This window comes from Metarhizium robertsii (assembly GCF_000187425.2).
Source record: "Metarhizium robertsii ARSEF 23 chromosome Unknown MAA_Scf_1, whole genome shotgun sequence".
NCBI classification, from domain to species: Eukaryota; Fungi; Ascomycota; class Sordariomycetes; order Hypocreales; family Clavicipitaceae; genus Metarhizium; species Metarhizium robertsii.
Window position 1 is genome coordinate 619955 of NW_011942149.1, and position 15079 is coordinate 635033.

At 53.9% G+C, this 15079-nt stretch overlaps 8 protein-coding genes across 8 annotated transcripts; 2 read left to right on the forward strand and 6 right to left on the reverse strand.

Annotated features, from left to right (window-relative positions):
- Positions 1–46: 46 nt before the first annotated feature.
- MAA_07685 (hsp60 mitochondrial precursor-like protein) lies at positions 47–1931 on the reverse strand (the record flags this gene model as incomplete). Its single annotated transcript, XM_007825683.1, has 3 exons — positions 47–1551; positions 1619–1760; positions 1824–1931. The coding sequence occupies 3 exons, from the start codon at positions 1929–1931 to the stop codon at positions 47–49; spliced, it is 1755 nt and encodes a 584-aa protein (XP_007823874.1).
- Positions 1932–2729: 798 nt separating this feature from the next.
- On the reverse strand, positions 2730–4186 carry MAA_07684 (proteinrelated to RNA-binding protein cabeza; the record flags this gene model as incomplete). Its single annotated transcript, XM_007825682.1, has 3 exons — positions 2730–3254; positions 3316–3884; positions 3949–4186. 3 exons carry the CDS (start codon positions 4184–4186, stop codon positions 2730–2732), a joined length of 1332 nt encoding a protein of 443 aa, XP_007823873.1.
- A 1089-nt stretch (positions 4187–5275) lies between these two features.
- MAA_07683 (uncharacterized protein) lies at positions 5276–5791 on the reverse strand (the record flags this gene model as incomplete). The annotated part of the gene is made up of 3 exons (XM_007825681.2): positions 5276–5540; positions 5613–5665; positions 5717–5791. The coding sequence occupies 3 exons, from the start codon at positions 5789–5791 to the stop codon at positions 5276–5278; spliced, it is 393 nt and encodes a 130-aa protein (XP_007823872.2).
- Positions 5792–6433: 642 nt separating this feature from the next.
- MAA_07682 (uncharacterized protein) lies at positions 6434–6877 on the reverse strand (the record flags this gene model as incomplete). The annotated part of the gene is made up of 1 exon (XM_007825680.1): positions 6434–6877. One exon carries the CDS (start codon positions 6875–6877, stop codon positions 6434–6436), a length of 444 nt encoding a protein of 147 aa, XP_007823871.1.
- Positions 6878–7566: 689 nt separating this feature from the next.
- Positions 7567–8107, reverse strand: MAA_07681 (uncharacterized protein; the record flags this gene model as incomplete). The annotated part of the gene is made up of 2 exons (XM_007825679.1): positions 7567–7884; positions 7961–8107. 2 exons carry the CDS (start codon positions 8105–8107, stop codon positions 7567–7569), a joined length of 465 nt encoding a protein of 154 aa, XP_007823870.1.
- Positions 8108–8818: 711 nt separating this feature from the next.
- Positions 8819–9623, reverse strand: MAA_07680 (uncharacterized protein; the record flags this gene model as incomplete). The annotated part of the gene is made up of 3 exons (XM_007825678.1): positions 8819–9184; positions 9246–9491; positions 9552–9623. The coding sequence occupies 3 exons, from the start codon at positions 9621–9623 to the stop codon at positions 8819–8821; spliced, it is 684 nt and encodes a 227-aa protein (XP_007823869.1).
- A 3119-nt stretch (positions 9624–12742) lies between these two features.
- On the forward strand, positions 12743–14015 carry MAA_07679 (uncharacterized protein; the record flags this gene model as incomplete). The annotated part of the gene is made up of 3 exons (XM_007825677.2): positions 12743–12897; positions 13156–13935; positions 13988–14015. The coding sequence occupies 3 exons, from the start codon at positions 12743–12745 to the stop codon at positions 14013–14015; spliced, it is 963 nt and encodes a 320-aa protein (XP_007823868.2).
- A 401-nt stretch (positions 14016–14416) lies between these two features.
- On the forward strand, positions 14417–14584 carry MAA_10608 (sterigmatocystin 8-O-methyltransferase; the record flags this gene model as incomplete). Its single annotated transcript, XM_011412326.1, has 1 exon — positions 14417–14584. The coding sequence occupies one exon, from the start codon at positions 14417–14419 to the stop codon at positions 14582–14584; it is 168 nt and encodes a 55-aa protein (XP_011410628.1).
- Between the last annotated feature and the right edge of the window lie 495 nt (positions 14585–15079).

A 15079-nucleotide genomic window follows, 5' to 3' on the forward strand; every position in this document is an offset into this window, starting at 1 on the left:
GTACAACGCCAGAAATGGCAATTTCATCCTCTTGAATTCGTCCATCTTACATCATTCCCATACCTCCCATGCCGCCCATGCCTCCCATGGGGGGACCGGCGGGACCCTTCTCATCAGGGGACTCAACAATGGCAACCTCGGTGGTGCCCAGCAGGGAAGCAACACCGCTGGCGTCAATGAGACCGGTGCGGACAACCTTGAGAGGGTCGAGGATACCGGACTCAATCATGTCAACGTACTCGCCCTTGGCGCTGTCAAAGCCCCGGTTGAAGTCGGCGGCGTGCTCATCGGTGAGCTTGCCAATGACAACGGAACCCTCCAGGCCAGCGTTCTCGATAATGGTGCGGGCAGGGCGGGTGATGGCGTTCTTGACAATGTTGACGCCGAGCCGCTGGTCAAAGTTGGCCGCCTTGACGTCTCCCAGAGCCTGGGCAGAGGCCTTGATCAGGGCAGTACCACCACCGGGCAGGATACCCTCCTCGACGGCAGCACGGGTGGCGTTGAGGGCATCGACAAATCGATCCTTCTTCTCGCCGACCTCGACCTCGGAGGAGCCACCAACCTTGATGACAGCGACGCCGCCAGAGAGCTTGGCAAGACGCTCCTGGAGCTTCTCCTTCTCGTACTCGGAGGTGGTGGGGTCAGCGGCGACACCGCGGATCTGCTCGCAGCGCTGAGAGATGGCGTCCTTGGAACCCTCGCCGTTGAGGACGATGGTGTCCTCCTTGGTGATGGTGATGGAGCCGGTGGAGCCGAGCATGTCAATGGTGGCCTTTTCGAGCTTGATGTCGAGCTCGTCGGTGAAGACGGTGCCCTTGGTCAGGACACCAATGTCACCGAGAATGGACTTTCGGTTGTCGCCAAAGCCGGGAGCCTTGACAGCGGCAACCTGGAGCTGGCCACGGAGCTTGTTCAGGATGCAGACGGCAAGGGCCTCGCCGTCAATGTCCTCGGCAATGATGACAAGAGGGCGGCGGGTCTGCGTGGAGATTTCCAGAGCAGGGATGATGTCCTGGACAGCAGAGATCTTCTTCTCGGAGAGGAGAATCAGGGGGTTCTCGAACTCGACCTTTTGGGCCTTGGTGTCGGTGATGAAGTAGGGGGAGACGAAACCTCGGTCGAAGCGCATGCCCTCGGTAACCTCGAGCTCGTCCTGCATGGTCTTGCCCTCCTTGACGGTGATGACGCCCTCCTTGCCAACCTTCTCCATGGCATTGGCAATCATCTGGCCGACGTGGTGGTCGCCGTTGGCAGAAATGGTGGCGACCTGGGCGATCTCGGCGCTGGTGGTAATGTCGCGCTTGTGCTTGTGGAGGTACTCAACAACAGAGTCAACGGCAGCCTGGATACCACGGCGGAGATCCATGGGGTTGCAGCCGGCAGCCACGTTCTTTACCGTCTCGGAGAAGATGGCCCGGGCGAGGACGGTAGCGGTCGTGGTACCGTCACCAGCGACATCGTTGGTCTTGGAGGCCACGTCCTGGAGTAAACGGGCGCCGAGGTTCTCAAACTTGTCCTTTAGAGAGACGGCCTTGGCAACGGTAACGCCATCTGTGAAAAATTGTCGTATTAGCTAAAATCCCGTGGCGCGACTTGTAGAGAGGGAGGCACGACGCACCCTTTGTGATCTTGGGGGAGCCGAAGCTGGACTCGATGAGGACATTTCGGCCCTTGGGTCCCAGAGTAGTAGCGACAGCCTTGGCCAAGGTTTCAACACCAGCCAGGAGAGCAGCACGACCCTCGACGCCAAACTTGAGCTCCTGCAACACTAGTTAGACACGTTGACACTCTATTTCGACGATTGGAGCTCGCGTCCTTCTCACCTTGTGAGCAAATCGGAGCTGCTGACCAAGACCGGCACCGGCGCGGTAGCGGGAGGCAGCAGAGGACAGAGCCGTAGCCCGCGCCCGTGAGCTCAATGCACGCTGCATCTTGTATATATTAAAAGAGAAGAAGGGGGGGTATTAAAGTACAAGGAGGAAAGGGACAAGTGATGCAGGATGTAGCTGGCGGGAAGCAGCTTTTGGTCAGAGGTCTGGGGGAACCAAGGAGAGGGAGGTTGGATCTGCGGTCTTGGTTGTAATTGGAGGTGTTGGCACCCGCAAAAAAATTGTCACGGGCAAGGGTCGGAAAAACCTGTTGCCACGGAGGACGGCAGTGGCAGCTTCGCGCGCCGCAGACCACCCAGTCCGCAAACCGGGCTACACAGAACCGCCCCAGTCTGCAATCGTCGGACCCAGAGAAGGTTCTGGCGCCGTTGCCGAAATGTTGGACAGTTGATTCGCCAAAACTCCACATCACCAATCCCATGGTCACGAACGACTTCAATCCTCACATGAAAACACGACCCCGGCCACCGATCCGAATTTCAGAGCATCGAGCACCTAGTTATACTTTAAATTGAATGATTCTCTATGTCCCCAACCTCGTCTCAAGCTAATTCACATGGCTGTATTGCTCCTCATTCAGATTCTTGCGTCTTATTCAATACACTTGGAGGCGGGCAAGTACCCGTTACCTCAGATTTGTGCTGGAAAAGTGCTGGAGCAATTTTGTCGCGTCGTGCAGGCTTTACCCAATGACCGCCAAGGTCGTCCTTTGGCCCAAAAATTAATGATGCGCTGCAACCGCTCACTGAGTATCCAGCGTCGACATGATGCCGCTAACTCATGATTCATAAGACATTACATTGCAACCGAGCCATCAAGAGCTCAGATACTTGCCTGGTTCTACGTAAGTGGTGTCGAAATATCCGCGACCTTGGTTTCGTCCGCATCGGCCACGCCAATGCATGGATCTCCATTTCGTGCACCGTGAGCTGTAGGCGGCTCAGCCTGCATTGCTCCCTCCTTTGCGGCGGCAGCAGCAATTGCAACGGGCTGCGCAGTGCCTTGTTTCATGAGGCCTGGGTCTAGTGCCATGTACGGCTCATATGGGCTTGTCATGGCAAAAGGCATCCCCATGTGGAAAGAGGCCTGTAAGCAGTCCTGGTGATCAAAGCTAAAAGCAGACGAGTGCATCTTTGGTGGTAGGCTCATTTGGTACATAAATGGGTGCGACCAGCTTTGCAGGGCAGCCATTCTGTAACCGTGATTCGTGTGTTGATGAGGCACGCTGGGAAAGGCGACGTGCCCTGGTGTTATTGCCGAGATGTCGGTCTCAAACGATTCGTTGGGCGAAGCTGTGCCTTTAAAGGGATTGGTACCAGAGTCTGATTCATGCGAGAAGTGTCGGCTGTGAGTGGGTTCCATTTCCTGAATAATATTAGCATGAGTACTCTCCACTGGCGAATGTTCTAATATTCTAGGGCCTTACCACTGCCTCATGACAGACGTGCTGTTGGAGATGGGGCGGTCGTGTGTCTCTCACAACTTCAATTGGGGCCACGAATTGCGGCGTAAGGGTCTCATAAAATTCCATGGAGCCATTTGACGATTTTAGGCTATTCCGTGTCATTGGAGTGGGCGAGTCCTGGCGGTAGTCTCCCTCCTCTGAGCCAGTCGAAGAGGTGCCCAGTCCAACCTCGGGTTCCATTGACTCTTCGTTAAAGGGAAAGTCACCCGGGATACTAAACTTGGGGTCGTCAAGTCTCTCGTCAAAATACACCGGACGAGTTGTCTCGACGTAGTCGCCCTCGGTGTCTCTACGGACGTATCCACGGAGATTAGGATCATTCGGTGTCGCAGTAGACCTCTGAGTGAGAGGCGGGACGAGATGGCCTTCGACCAGGACCTCGCGGCGAAGACGATTAATGTGCTGAATTATGGCAGCTCCCGACGATCCGGGATGGAAACGATGAGCAATAGCATCCCAAGGCAGCTGGAGCTTGTGTCGACTACACTCGTAGTGGATGTGCAGTAGCAGCTTCTCAGCCATTCGTGGACCTGCAAATCCGTTAGATGCGTCCATAGAACAGAAGAAGACGGCATTAGCGAGACGAGGACATACGATTCCACATAATCAGGTTTCGGCCAGCAACACGTCCATTCCCCTTTCGCTGCTGGTCTGTCGGAAGGTGATGCGAATAGCGGGCAGTTCTCGGCGTCTCAGTCTTGGCTGGTGAGCTGGGAGCGCTTGATGACACAAGCGATGCTTCAGCACTTTGTGTCCTGCTTACCGCTCTGCGGTCCTTGGCTGGGGACCGGCTTTTGCTTGCATTTGTTTTTCTGGCGGGTGCGGCAACCATGTTGACCATAACAAAAAACAATAGGAAAGGAAAATGTGCCAAGAGGGTCGATCCGTTTGTCAGCTAAGCGTCGGTTGGGATCAATGCAGATTAACGACTCGCGGCGAGAAGTGAACTTCTGGTGAGATGAATGAGGCCAGTCACAAGGAAAGAGAAAGGAAGAAGAAAAGATTCTGGTCAGGTGAGCTGTTGGCAACAAGAAATGCAGATGTGGTGATGTGGACGAGCAGTGAACACTGAATACCCAATTTTATGTGTGCGTGTAGCAGGGTATAAGCGAGAAATGAGGAAGTGAATTCAGAGGAAACAAACAGAAATGCTTAGGTGTTTTTAGAGCTCAGCCTTTTGGTCTGGTGTAAACATCGGACAAGATTTGGGGGGCTGTGAGGAGGGAGAAAGTGCGAGAGCTTGGCAGTGTTCAAGGTCTTTGTAACCAGCTGACCGTTTCTAGCTCACGGCTGCGAGCCAGGAGTTAACAGGTGCCGCAGCTGGCAGGCAAGTGTTAAGCCAGCTCCGGATTTTCTATCTAGTGTAAATAAATAAATTTTATAAATTTGAATGTTTGTCACCAGGAGCCCAGCCACACAAAATCCACACACTTCGTCGACTTTTTCGCCCATGGTGTGTCAAAAACTGTCGAGCTTGTCTGCTCGTTTGCGCCAGCCTCACCCTATGTAGATTTTCCGATTTTCCCGTACGCGTCATAACTATATCTATATAACACATCTCACTTGCGTCCAGCCCAAATTCAATATTTGATATTTCCCGTAGGCCGTCCAAGTTGGTTCCTTGCAAGCACCGATATACTTGCTCAACTAGGCATCACCAGCTTGGGTTGCACTGAAAAACGGCAATATGTAATAGACCTCGATTCTCATTTAATTCCTGTCTAGAGAAACATCACCGTGCTAGCTCGACGTATCCCGAATATTCCATGGCGGACTCGTCCCCATGCCCCGTCACCAAGCGTCGCCCATGTCCCCCCGTGCCAACAAACCAGTCCAGGACCTTATATTTCAATATCATCAGAAGTGGGAGGATCTACGCCATCGGTTAGCACGATCCTCACCTCGCCGCATTCCCGCCAATCTACCAACCGCTGAGATCAGACTCGGAATCCTCTTCCTTCTTGACGCCCTTCTTCGTCTTCTCCCCATCCGACTCCTCCTTCTTCACGTCCTTGCCCGCCTTGCCCCTAGTCTTCTTGGCCGAGCCAGGAGTACGGGCAGCAGCAGCCTTGCGCTTGACCGGAGTAGTCTGGGGAGTGGGAATGGCTCCATCGTCGGCAGTCTTGGTAGGCGACTTGGTGCCGCTGACTCCATTGGCTTTGAGCATGCGCTCGTACCGCTTTTGCCTGTTGGCGTGGTCAGCTGGGATCGTGAGACGTGACAATGGAAACAGGGGGTGTTTTTGCAGCAGCACGTACGCGGCAGCCTTGGTGACGATTCCAAGCTCTTCGGCAACGGCAGCAAAGTCGGGCTAATACATGTTAGCTGGGGAAAAGGGGTCAGACAGAACGTGTCCACCAACCCGGCCATTGTTGGTATGTCCGATGCAGGAGACGAGGAACTTGACCTGCTCGGAGGGATCCTGGGTGCCAGGCATTTTTGCAAGTTGCTGGGTGGACTTGGTAAGTACTAGTTGGAACTTGAGGAGAGCTGACGAGGTTTGCTAGGACGGGCAGACTCGGTGATTCAACTTGATGTAGCAAGGGAAATGCTGTGAAAGCTGAGGATGATGGAGGAGTGTTAAAAAGGACTGCAGAGTTAAGAATCTTGTCGGCCTTTTGTTTTGGCAAGGCACATAGAGCAAGGCGGGCTGGTAAACGGGTAAAGTGAGAAGAAAGTGAGCGGACAGCACCACGTGTGAGCTGCTTGGCGGGCTTACTTTTTGACTAGATGCGCTCAGGTCTGGCCTCATTGGATGATTAAACATGTCTTGTCATCTGGAAACTGGAGTGGTGCTATTGTTCGCCAAAGCACCAAACAGCTTATCCCGCCATGGACATGCAAAATCTACGCCTCGTCCATCACGCTGTAGGTCACACTCGTAACGAGTGGTCAACTGCAATAATATAGCTTCGATTCTGATTTTGAAGCCAGCATGGAATCCGTGTCCTCGTGTCTACCCCTGAATCAACTCGCATCAACTTAGCTCAGCTCCATTATACCATTCCACCAGCAGCCCGTAAAACTGAAAATCTCCCATCATAAACTAAATCCGTCGTCGGATTCCAATCCCAATGTCTCAAATCTCAACGTCTGCTTCAGCCTCCGCCTTGGCCTCGCCGCCATCGTCGCCGCCCCCAATGAGATCAACCTCATCGTCCTCCCCGGCGTCGGAAGCCTCTTCCTTCTTCACCTTCCTGGGTGTCCTCGGGCCCCGTTTCGTAATCTTTCCATCGCCCGACGGCCCCGTGGCACCATTCTTGCCAGGCTTGCGGGGACTTGGGTTGCCCGGGGCCGGCTGCTGCTCCCGCCAGCCGTGCCGGACAGACATCTGGCGGAAACGCTCCTTGGCACACTTTGCGTCTTTGAGGCCCAGATCAGTAGCGACCTTGTCCCAGTCCGCGTCGGGCTTCTGCGTCATGTTATCGAAGACGGCTTTGATGAAGCGCAGTTCGCCGTCTGTGAGGCCGGTGTGCGCCTCTCCTTCTCCGCCGGCAGCAGCAGCCTTGGCTTTGCGCGGCATTTTTTTTCTGCGCGTTGTTAGATGGGAATATTTGCAAGATTTTTGAAAAACGTACGCTTGTTGAGTCGGGTTTGTCTTGATGGCTTGCTGGGAGCTGTGGTTGGTGTTGAATGAGAAGGCGCTGTTTGTGACGGTTGTGAGAGTTGATGAAAGTGCGGTCCGAGAATGGGTGGTTGTGAATTGTTAGAGAAGGGTATGCAAGTGTCAGATGAGGAATAGGTTAAATACTTGAACTTTGGCTTGCCTTGCCCAGCGACCAGTGTGAGAACAAGGTGAGCAATGGTCAGTTGAGAGCACGGCAACGGCTCGAGGAGAACACTGCGTATTATGCAGCAGCAGCAGCAGCAGCAGAAGCACGTACAAACGCAGAAACGGCGTAAACACTCGTCTCGAGTAGTCCGCAGCCAATATCAGCATCTATACACGGTGGTGGATTGTACGCAAACCAACAGCCCTGTCAGCACATGTGGCAGCCTTGCCGTCACTCACTTATACAAATGTCACAGCATATGGGATATTCGCAGTGCACCGCGCTGATTTCAAGACATTATTCATCGATTCTTCTCAGCTGTGAGTCCTTTAAATCCCTGCAAAAAAAGAAAAAGCAAAATCGTCCACTCCCATTCACGCGGCGCAAGCGTCTCATCAAACACCTACACATCCCACCGCCACGACACGCGCAGCAGCATCTAAAACGGATCCGTAGGCTCCTCCTCATCCATAAAAGACGCCTCCTCAGTCAAAAACGACCCAACATCAGCCTCCAGCTCGGCATCCAGATGCTCATTCTTCATCCCAACCACGGTCTCGTCGTCGTCGTCCTCGCCCTCCACCTTGACGTCCTTTCCCCTGGCCCTCCCCTTGGATCCCGCCCGGCCACTGCTCTTCGTGACCCTGGTGGGAGTGTCGGCTGCAAAAGTACCCTTCTTGACAGGTGTGCGAGAGGCAGTAGGCGTGTCGGTGTTGGTGGTTATGCCCAGCTTGCGCTTGACCTGGCCGAAGCGGACCTGCTCCCCGTCAGCATCCCGGCACGGTAGTCTTTTGCGTGGCTCATGCAGATGGGAAAATGAGGGACAAACATACCTTGGCGACTTCTGCGTTCTTGAAACCCTGCTCCGCGGCCACGGCGCTCCAGTCAATGTCCGCCTTGTTGCGAGTATGCTTCACAATGGCAAAAAAAAACATGGCCTCGGAGGCAGTGGGTTCCTTCTTCTTGGGGGTTTCAGGCATGATGGCTGGCAAAATGTTAGCAGAGTCGCCGTGAAATTCCCATTGGAGTTGATTACAGACCGATTCTCGAGTGTTGACGGTGTGGTGATACGCGGATGACGGCTTGGGCTGTCAAGTGGTCAGCTCAAAGGCGTACAAGTCAGCTTTATGTGATGTTTTGCGGCAGCGCAAATTTCACAGTTTGGTTGTGAGGGAGGAGAAAAGAAAGCTTGAATGCACATGATGAGCGAGAGGGTGTGGTTATTGTAGGGCGCCAAGGGGAGGAGGGAGGCCAACCGAAAGTGAATTGAAAGTGAGTTGTGCAAACACATTCTTCATGACCGGCAAGGTTATCAAATGCGCCGTCAAAGCCCAGGGACCGTCTCAATCGTACGCAGTAGAGGAAAACACGAATGCTAGCACGGTAAAGGAATGCACTTTTACATCAGGAGCATCGCCAGCTCCAGCCACAGCTATCGTTTCCTCGACTTTGTCATCGTATTGCATTCTCATGGAGAATAATGCTATTAGTATACAATTTGCCAAATCCCCAACTCCATTTTCAGGCCAACCGACTGAAGAAGAAAATTCATCACAGCGGCATTCATCTCGGCCAAATTTTGTCATAAGTCATACAGCAAGTTCAAAAGTTCATCCATCCACACGCCATTAGTTTTAAAAAAAGACAGAGGCACACCATCCCGCCATGGAATCTGCAGCTTCCACGGGGTATCAAAAAAGCTGGGGGTCATGGAAGCGCTCGTTCCACTCCTGGCCACAGTCCAACACCGACTGAGGACCACTGAGGTCGGATGGGTCGTGGCTTTGGAAATCGACAGCTGCGGTGCTGTAGCTTCCCAGGTCATAGGCAGCATCAAAGGCTGAAAATGCCGGTGAGTTTGTGAGACTCCCGGAATCTGTGAAGAAATCCGAGTTGTTGTCCATCATGGGGGAGAAGGCGTTGGAGTCTCGGTGTCGGCGCTTCTCGATGACGGCAGGCCGGATGGACATCATGTCGTCGCTACAGGGTGTGAGGAATCGGGCGTTCAAGTCATCGTTGTCACCCAGATACGGAGATGGCAGCGAGGCTGGGGAGTACTGCTAAGGTGTTAGCGGTGCTCACGGCTGTGATTCCAGAAACCGGTGTCCCGGGACATACCTGAGCGAGAGAGGCAAGGCTCACGCCAGACTCCGACTTGATAATGGCGTCCTTCTTGGACGCATGGTCCCTTTTGGAAGGCTTGGACACTCGATCCTTTTCACCATGGCGGCCACGCTTCTGGGGTTCATGACCAGTGACGGTGGCCCGGAAGCGAGAGTACCTCATTCTGGCAGCATGTCCATTCGTAATGGGCTGCAGCAGAACAGGATCCTGGGCGACTTGGTTCCAGTCAATCTTGAATGGCTGTTAGTGCATCCATCACACACACACACAGGACAGGGATAATTTGGAGCAAAGACGAACATCCTTGAGATTCTTTTGCTTCAAGATGGCAAAAAGGAATCGAGCCATGGCATTATCACTGTTGGGGGACATTTTGGCGAATTTGAGACTGTCGGTGAGTATGTGAAGCGGTTGGTGTTATATTGAGACGTTCTGATCTGACGAGAAGCAGCCAGGCGCAGGGCAGGTGAATGATGGGCGGAAGCAGGAGCAGTAGATATAGCCCGCTGCGAGATGACACCAGGCAGCTTGGAAAAGCGACACCCGAGCCCAAGATGGGTTCCAAGATTGGCCGAGACAAGCAGACCAAAAGCGTATAGCAGTCCTGGTGAGTCAAGGTTGAACGTGTATCGGCGCTACTACGAGACCTGTTCGGCGAGATGTGTCGAAGATGGGTGGTCAAAGTCTAGTCACCAGCCGAGACAGCGATCCGATGCCAAAGTCTTGGGGGTTGAAGAAAGGTCTTTGCTATGCGAATAGTTGCGGCATGCCTTGCGCAAGACCAAGGCCAAAAGATGACGACGGTTGGTACGAATGATGATGTGGTCGGAGGAAAGGGTGAGAAAATATGGCCTTGGGGACAAGTTTCCATTTAAAAAGGCATCGACATCAGGCAAAAACGGAGGCGTGCGGGCAACAAACAAATATCTGATGAAGGGGGCATGGGAATGGTGTTGACGGGGGGGGAAGGGGGGTGTACAATTGGTGTCTGGATGCAGGAATCCAGGAACCGACGCCGGGCCATGGCGCCGCTGGTGGACATCTGGGCTCGAATTGGCATCCAGCGTCTGAATGATTAGTCTGAGATGAGGTTCCCAGGCGCATGGTTGCCTGGTGCCGCAGCCATTGGGGGAATGGGGATGCATGCTGGATGCCGGATGTTGGGATTTGGATGTCGATGGAGTCGAGGGTGGGCAAGGATACTTGGACGGTGCTCAAGTGGGGACGCCAGGCAGCTTGGAGGCACAGTGGCAACTTTACAGCGCCCAATGGTGGCAGCCAGTCAGAGTCAGGGCACAGGTGCCTGCACAGCGCGTAAAGTGCATGCAGCAGCGGCCAGGTCTCCACTACCATCACAGCCAACAGATGGAGAAGCCACCGACTGCAAAACCATCTCCAGATTGCACCTCGTTACGCTGTTGATTGTGGAAACAAAATCGACTGCAATCAACATGCCGTCTGTCGCACTGCATTACCAGTTCATGGGCCGCACGTCAGGCACGGCCCCTTTATGCCGTCGTTGTCGCCGTTGCTACTGCAGCAACAGGCAGTGTGCCCCGTGCCAATTAGTGCCGTCGCACAGTTCAGGTCCATCGTTGTCGCAAGGCCAGTTGAACGTCGTGACGTCTCGATATAACTGCAATATGCAATCCCATCGACAGGGATGGCTTTTCTGGCATGGACTGAAACCAGTGTGACTCATTCTTCAATCCAAAGAAAGCAAGAAGAAAAGAAAGGCCGAGGGGGGGTGTGCTGCGGTGGCCTTGGAACCTTGCAGTTCATTCCGCCAGCCCCGGCGGACCCATCCATGATACGCAGGCGAAAGCCACCACAAGTTCTACCTCGATTGGCAAGCCGTTTTCTGTGCCAGCGGTTCTACCATGTCGCTATCTCTCTGGTTTCCATATGAGAACAATTAGCCAATTACTCGGTTGCTGGTCCGAGAGAATTGGCCGTGGTATGTAGTTCGATAGATGGAAAAAGATCCCAGTGTCTGCCACAGTGTCGCAACGCACTGGAGACGGCTCGTAAAACTTTTTTTTTCTTTGCATCTCTCCCCAGAACCGATGGCCACGTTTGGTCAAGGGATGCGTCAGACCTGGAGCGCAGAGGGCCCCAGCACACGCCCATCACACCGATGGTGTCTGGTCGGCTGAGGCAGCGACGGCGTCATCCCAAAAGAGGGGCAGAGGCAGCAAATCATCACCATGGTGGAAGACGTGCGACGAGTTGTATTTTCGTTTCCAGAAACGCCTGAAAGATGCAGAAAATTTGTGCCTATATAAAGAAGACATTTTAAAACCATTGGGAGTCATTATTGTGGTCTTTATGGTCGCGCCTCGGCCGTATCCCCAATCAACATCTTGGAGGGGATGGGGTGAGGTGCTTGGGAGACGCGACGGGGGGCGCGAATTTTGGCGGGAACTCTGGGCCACTTTCCACGTCCAAGGAGCGAACTCACGTGCAAGGTACGTACCTGGTGCTTCGTGTTGGCTGGTCTCGCACTCGCACTTCTTCTTGTCCAACTTGGTGGCAGGTGACTGACTAATCGTTGGGATGGACAGGCCGCGTTGCACCGTCTCGTACACCGCCACGGAGCCACCTTGACGTCGGTGGTGAAGAGGTGCCAGGCATTTGTCAGCTGCCTACCGAGGTGGATGGAACTAGTACTAGTACTAGTATTGCTGGGCGACTGGCTGCATGTCATGGTCCCAGAGCTTGGGAATGGAATTCTAGGTGTACGGATGGTATAGGGTGGCAAGATACGATTGTAGAACTAGTGGTTGCGTCTATCTGGTGGTCTCACGCAAAGAAAAGGGGGGTTTGAACGAGATCAATTGCGAAAATATCGCCACGATAGACTGCGGACTGAGACGTGGTACGCCTATGCTGGCGTGTATTGGCGGTGCTTACTTGCAAAAGGATGGATTGTCGTCAAGCCGTACTCGGTGAGTGCGCTGCCGCTTGGGTTTTGGGGCTGCCAGGCAGCTGAGCTCAACACAACAGCCGGCTAAACACCGTTTCAACTCCGGCTAAGTCCAAGCATCGGCCTCACCACAGGCTACATGTACCACTACATGTCCGTGTCGATTCGTGAAATTGTCCCGAAAATGTATTTAGCAAACAACTTTTTAAAATCCGTCACGACCAGCTATTTTTTATTCACACTTCCTCGCGCTCCCTCTTGCCGCCGCAGCGACAGGTAGACAAATCACCATGAGCCACCATGGTCCGCCTGCAACCGGAACATCTTTGGTCCGCAAGCCGGCGTCGGCTCCACCTCCCGCTGGGGGCACGGAGCCCTCCGCGCGCTCCAGATTCCCTCGACCATCCATCTCACTACCAATTTCTCGCACCGATCCAGCCCGCCTCCTAACACGGTCTATCCGCGGCTCGGTGCAGAACCACGCTCGCGACTTGTACCGCTGAACATTGTAGACCATCTCTCGCGACCACGCTGGCCCACCCTATTGGGCCGTTTCGGAGGCACCATGAACGTCAAGAATTGGAACGACCGTGCAGACAAGGACTTGTTCTTCACCATCTTGTCCGTCAAAAACATTGGTGTCATCAGTGGAGCGGAATGGACCACCATTGGCAACCACATGCGAACCTTGGGCTACGGCTTCACCAATGAGGGATGTCGGTATGTCTGATGCGCCTTGCTGTCGCCGTCAACTGCTTTATATGTCAATGGCTCGCCTCGCCTCGCGTTATTCTGAGCTGGGTGTCATGCGACTGCAATTGGTTCCCGGTGCAGCCAATGCGACTCTGCCTGGTGGTCGCGACACTAAAGAGCCGCCTCGAGTGAGGCCATGCCAGGCTGTAAATGTCCCAATCTGCTACGCGCCCTGATGGGACTGACGATTTCAATGTTGCCGTTCCGTACTGACATTAGCCACAGTCAACACTTTCAGGGTCTGCGCAGGTCTCAAAACAAGGCCGAGGCAAACGGCACTGCACCGGAGTTGTCTCGTCGTGTTGACCCAACCTTGAACCCCATCACTCGACGACCAGGTCCGGGCAGAGGCCGGCCGAGGAAGCCTGAAACCGAAGCCGTGTCGCCCGTAGACGGAGGAATCGGTCCTGCTTCTGCTTCCCTGCCTGCCCCTGCCTCTATCGCTTCTACCGCCTCTGCCTCTGCCGCCGCCGCCGCCGCTGTTCACGCTGTTCACGCTGTTCACGCTGTTCACGCCGCTCATGCTGCTCATGCTCCCAGCATAACTCTTAAGCAAGAGGATACCGCAGACCAGCAGAGAGCTCAACAGCTACAACAACAACAATACCAACATCAACAACAACATCCACTGCAACAACCATCACTACAATCACCACCACCGCCACCACTACAATCACTACAACAACCACCACCACCGCCACCATCACCGCCGCAACCTCTCAAGTCAGAGTCCATCACAGAAACAACGCCAGAATTCACTACACCGCCAGTAGAAGCACTGGCGACTGCGCCTGCGACGGAAACGACAGACGCTGCAGACGGGACGCCGGTAGTAGAACAGGACGGCGACGATGATGCTGACGCGCCAGAGGAACCTCCCACCAAGCGCCAAAGGTTAGATACGCAGGAGCTGGAACAGCAACAGCCGCTCGACGACGAAGCCGTACTAGCACTGGCAGCACACAACGGCGCCACGGAGTCTGATTATCCAGAAGAAGATGACAAGTACGTTCTCCAGTCTCATACCGTAGGATGCTCGTACTAACGGCTGTCAAAGTTATAGCTATGGGGACGAGGAGGTATGATGTATAAAAACATAGATATTTGATGTTGAACGTCATTGGGTTTCAAGGCAACGGGGTTATGACGGAGGCTGATGGGATCATGGTCCATCATTTTTATTCTTGGGCTTGGTGTTGTAATCTTTGTTTCGACATGCATGTACAAAACAGCAGTGTATAATAATTTTGCGAGTGGCGAGTTGGCATGTGCTGTGCGGGTCTGGTTGTGAACTGCCACTGTTTGCCGTCACCTGCAACGCCGTTTTCATGACGGCCGTCCATCCGCCTCCAACCAAACCTCTTCCGCATCCCCAACATTGCAAAAAGACCACTCGTCTTCAACTCAACACCTCCCTTTAACTTTGCCCCTTGCAACGCACCGTCTGCCACGCCCCCAGCTCATCACAACCTTTTGCTACGACACAATGGCACCCGGCGGCCACTGGAACGACCCAAACTTCCTCCACGACCTTGTGGTGGCCTTTTACGAGGCCGGGACCGAGGCGAATGCCATGAACGCTGAGATTCGCAAAGATGTTGCGGCCCGCATGAAGGCCCGAAAGCACGAAGTTACTTGGGAGGGCATTCGGTGAGACTTGCAATTTCATCTCCTCATCACAGCTGCACTCATTCTTCACACAAGCCATGGCAGCCCACGCTCACGCTGCACTCACCTCTTGTCCTTGTACAGTGGGAGGCAAAAATATTTCACCAGGTCAAGGACCTGGCTGTCGCGCATTATACCCCAATATATTCGTGTATACTTCTGGGTGGGTAAATGTAATCTGCCACGGATTGCATCTGCCCTTACACTCTCACCTCTCCTCACAGCTGCACTCTTCTCACATCTCAGCCTTATATCATCCCCGTTCCACGCCCGTTCTTCCTTTTTCACATTTTCTACCCTTCACAACCCCCCTACCTCTATTATTCGTTTACATTCCGCCCGTCTTTCATCTGCTTCACATCAAGATGCCCCGCCAGATCATGAAATGGGACGAGGGTGTCCATGAGGATATCCTCCTGGCTGTGTTCAACCAAGTCAACTTTACGAGTGAGCAAATCACCGGGATCATGAACGAGCTGCG